The 5016-nt window shown below is 42.9% G+C and overlaps 1 protein-coding gene across 1 annotated transcript; it reads left to right on the plus strand.

Annotated features, from left to right (window-relative positions):
• Positions 1 to 577: 577 nt before the first annotated feature.
• On the plus strand, positions 578 to 4274 carry LOC146342520 (vomeronasal type-2 receptor 26-like). The gene is made up of 2 exons (XM_084807873.1): positions 578 to 680; positions 3373 to 4274. Exons 1-2 carry the CDS (start codon positions 677 to 679, stop codon positions 4272 to 4274), a joined length of 906 nt encoding a protein of 301 aa, XP_084663999.1. The 5' UTR covers positions 578 to 676.
• The last annotated feature ends 742 nt before the right edge of the window (positions 4275 to 5016 follow it).

The raw sequence follows: 5016 nt of genomic DNA on the forward strand, positions 1-5016 counted from the left end.
AAGATGAAGAATTAGGGAAATATAACCAAGCTACAATGACTAGGGAGTTTTGTGTTAAACCAAGGACCTCCCCTTAGAAATCTGATGGGCTAATGATGCAGGTGTTCTGCCAGTGAGTAAATATGCATTTATTCATGTGGGCATCCCCAGACTCTGATTTTTAGGACTGGCCAATTGAATTATTGAATTTTGGATATCTGCTCTGTTTTATTGTGGTTTTATTGTACCAGTCCTACTAGGTAAACTGTGTTTTATCTATTATGATAAAAATGTGGTCCATAAATAAGTGTAACAACAACAAGAACAACATGAATATTAACTACATGGGGAGAGGAATAGTTAATGTAGCTCCGACTGTGCAATGGATTGGATTAGTGGCTGGGTGCCAGAGTATTAAGTACTGTGATGGGCAGCTCATGCAGTATTAAATGTTGAACTCAAGGAGTTTTATAATGGAGGGGAGGACAAGGGAGCTAGATTGTTAACTATATGATGACCAGTGAAATGGAAGCTCCCAATTCATAAAAGATTATTCTCTTTTGTTTATGGATAGGTGCAGCCTCTTTCTCAGTGTAATGATAATTGCCATCCAGGTTATAGCAAGGCAAAGAAGGAAGGGGAGCCGTTTTGCTGCTATGATTGCTTTCCATGTCCAGAAGGCAAGTTCTCGAAACATATGGGTAAGAGATGTTGTGTGTATATTTTATCAAGGATATCATTGTTAGGGGGTGTAGAACCCCATAAGCAAAGAAAAAAAAAGTATGTACGTATGTATGGATAGAACACATTAAGCCGTTCTTAAATGTCTGCTTCATGATAAACAGTAAATTGAGTCCACTGCCTTCCACAACTGTCATTTATCTCTCTTCCATCATGTAATTGCACCAGTCCAGTGAGAATGGTCATTGAAACCAGGTTCCAGGCCTTGCTGAATCATTCTCTTTCGTGTTGGGACATTAGGAAAATGCCATTTGATAGCTAATACAATTTCTTTCTTTATATTTAAAAATCCCAACCAAATAGATAGGGGTTTCTGTTGTATGAATTTAAAACCTAAACGGGCTTCTAATGCCATGGATACGAGTTACAATATCCTCTCAAACTGCACTGACTTTTTCACATCCCACCCTGTGTAGACATCTGTGTCACCTTTCCCACAACTCCAGCAGAGATCACTAACAGTAAGATATCTTTTCCCCCCAGATATTGCACAGTGTAATGGCAACAGTAATATAACATATTAAATTAGATCTCATTTAAGTTGCTACAAAGCAATACAACTGGACCAGGGGCAGTGAGCCTATGTACACCAGTTGCTGGGGAACATGGGCGGGAGGATGCTGTTGCGTTCATGCCCTGCTTGTGGGTCCCTGGTTGACAGCTGGTTGGCCACTGTGTGAACAGAATGCTGGACTAGATGGACCCTTGGTCTGATCCAGCAGGGCTCTTCTTGTGTTCTTATGATCATTAGTGATCCCCCCACAATTTTAATCAGTGATATCTATCTTGGAAATATATTTCACCTTGTTTTAAAGCTTTTTCCAGTTACTGTCTTCAGTCTCTATCTACAATCTGCAACAGTTCTCTGACTGATGCTTCTGGGTTAGAAACTGCATCAAAATGTTGTCTACACAGAGACTGACTTTAAAAGAGAGCGAGACAATATTGCTCCTTTTATTTTGTTGTTGTTGGATCTATCTGACATTGGAAAAGGCACAACACATTATTCAAATAAATAACATGACTGCAGATAAAGTCATGACTGTCTTATGGCACAGTCTATATTTTAAAATGTCAGAGCTACCCATTTACTATGACCTTGGGTCTTTCTTTTGATACATTGTTTCTATAATTCTTAGAAAGTTAACTCCAAACTCAAGGCAGCCATAATCAAAATGGTGCCCTCTAGATGTGCCTACTGCTGATGATATTTGGGAATGAGGGGAGGTGGTATCCAAGACACCTGGGGGTCAAAAGGTCAGATAATACTGCCCTAAGGTCTCAAATAGGTAATACCACTCAACCCTATGAAATGTTTTGTCAGCATCTAGCGATAGGAGAGCTGTTTGTATTGCATCATTATGATATATATTAACAAACTCTATTGCTCTCCTACTATTATCTGATAACCACCATCCTTGAATGAAGCCACTTTGATTGTTATTAATATAATTGCTTCTTAAAAAAAAAAAAATCACCCACAAAGGTGTGTACCTGTTATAATCTTGATTTAGGAGTGAAATGGAACAGTACGGTGAAACCAAGGTGCCCTATTTATCTTTTCATATGTGAGCACTCTGGTTGTGCATTTGCTATGGACAAATACCAAACTAAATTGATCTACTTCAGAGAGATTTGGTTAAAAGGAGGTCCTCTGAAATGGACTGAACTGAATTAATCCACTTTCTGAAGTTCAAAAGCAGTATTAAAACCAAATTTTGTCTTTTGTGCACATTCCTACTGAGCATTAGTCTAACACCTTTCCCAGTATCTGGCAATGCTACAGACTTCAGATGGTTGTTGCCTAGAACTCTTTACAATAACTCTGTCCTATAACAAATATATATATATATATATATATATATATATCAGTATTTGTATTCAAGGAGAGAAGATACATACACTGATGTGTAGGGATGGATGGACTCAACCATGGCCAGCTTCGCCAGGCATGCACCGAGCCACTGCTTCCGCCCGCCTCTGTTCACAGTGCCACACAAGCTTCGGCGCAGCCCAGTGAGCACTCAATGAAGCCGTGGGCCCACCTGTCTCCCCTAGAAGCTGCCATTGTGTGAAACACTGGTGGCTTGGGTGCTTCCAAGTAGTTAGTGCTGGCAACCGTAAAGGGCCCATTTACACAACAGTACAGGTGTGAATGCTCCATTCATGCCTGCAATGTTAGGTAAATGGACCTTTAACAGCTGCCCAGTATGCAACATTGCCTAACTGGAAGTGCCTGAGCTGCCACTGTTGCACACAATGGCAGCTTGCTAGGAGGATGGGCAGGTGCCCATCCACAACACTCACTGAGTTGTGGAGTGCTCACCAAGAGGGTCCACGAGTGCCCCACATTTTGTTGAGCAGGGCCCAGGAGGGTGGGTGGGTGGGATTCCAATCAGATTCCACCCATGCCACAGGCACTCATGACATCCCTACTGACAGGACTTTCCTTCCTGTGGTGCATTCTACCTAGCTTCCTTTAGAATCAGCTCTGCATATAACTTACGAGAAATGCAGTGGTGTTAAAAACTGTGAAGATTTTACTTAGATTTCACTCTAGGAGTCATTCAGGGCTTTTCAGTGTTGAGTCTTAATTATGACAATGTAATATACATCAGACAGCAATGTAGAAGCCCGTGTTTTCTTTTTCAGACATGGATGACTGTTCTCAGTGTCCAGAAGATCAATATCCAACCTCTGGCAAAGATTTATGCGTTCCTAAAACCATAACCTTCCTGACTTACGAAGAGCCTTTGGGGAATGCTTTAGCCATGTTGGCTCTTTTCTTTGCTTTCATCACAGCTCTGGTATTTTGTATCTTCATTAAGCACCAGGACACTCCCTTAGTCAAAGCCAACAACAGGAACCTCACGTATACTCTCCTCACCTCCCTTCTGCTCTCCTTCCTTTGTGTTTTGCTATTTATTGGCGAACCTAATGTGTTGCCCTGCCTCCTTCGACAAACTGCTTTTGGTGTCATCTTCACATTGGCTGTTTCCTGCATCTTGGCCAAGACTATTGTTGTGGTTTTAGCTTTTATGGCTACTGTTCCTGGATCCAGAATGAGGAAATGGGCAGGGAATAAATTGGCATCCTCTGTTGTTTTATTCTGCTCTCTCATTCAAGCCAGTATTTGTACGGTATGGTTGGCAACCTCTCCGCCATTCCCCAATCTTGATATGCACTCAATGAATAAAGAAATTGTATTGGAATGCAATGAAGGATCAGTCACCATGTTCTATTGTGTCTTGGGCTTTCTGGGGTTTCTGGCCATTGTCAGCTTCACTGTGGCTTTCTTAGCCAGGAAGTTGCCTGACAGTTTTAATGAAGCCAAGTTCATTACCTTCAGCATGTTAGTCTTTTGCAGTGTTTGGCTTTCCTTTGTTCCAACATACCTGAGCACAAGAGGAAAATACATGGTGGCTGTAGAGATCTTCTCCATCTTGGCCTCCAGTGCTGGGTTACTCGTTTGTATCTTTTCGCCCAAATGTTATATCATTGTGTTGAGGCCTGAGTTAAACAGCAGAGAACAGCTAAGAAAAAGAAACAAGTAGAGGATCTAAACCTCTGTGGCCCTGACCTAGCCAAAGTTATACATCCATTGTAAATAATCGGAACCAAGTTAGTTCTAATGAACGTGTTCCATTACTTTCAATGGGATTTACTCATAATCAATTATATCTTCATTGGGATCTGTGTTGTGTGTAGGGATGGTGGAGAATTCTGCCATGGCTTTCAGTGAGGCCGAATGCACTGGCATTCAGCCCCCCGAAATCCGTGGCAGAATGGCCTCCCCCCCACCACCTGCGGAATCCCCCCCGGGACGAAGCTTACCGGGGCGGATGTTCTGGTGGCAGTGGGTCTGGTGGTGGTGGTGGCGGCGGCGGCAGCTGGTCTCTTGGCCAGCTGCAGCAGACTCAAATGGCAGCCACCACGCCATTTGCGTAGCTGCCTTTGCCGTGATTGTTGTTCAGTCGTTCAGTCGTGTCTGACTCTTCGTGACCCCATGGACCACAGCACACCAGGCTTTCCTGTCCTGCACTCTCTCCCGGAGCGTGCTCAAGTCCATATTCATTGCATCAGTGATGCTATCTAGCCATCTCATCCTCTGCTGTCCCCTTCTCCTTTTGCCTTCAGTCTTTCCCAGCATCAGGGTCTTTTCCAGGGAGTTTTCTCTTCGCATTAGGTGGCCAAAATATTTGAGCTTCAGCTTCAGTATCTGTCCTTCCAATGAGCACTCAGGGTTGATTTCCTTTAGGATGGACTGATCTGACCTCCTTGCAGTCCAGGGGACTT

Source organism: Heloderma suspectum, chromosome 6, assembly GCF_057233095.1.
Source record: "Heloderma suspectum isolate Gila_16-S chromosome 6, 16-S_ref, whole genome shotgun sequence".
Classification (NCBI taxonomy): domain Eukaryota; kingdom Metazoa; phylum Chordata; class Lepidosauria; order Squamata; family Helodermatidae; genus Heloderma; species Heloderma suspectum.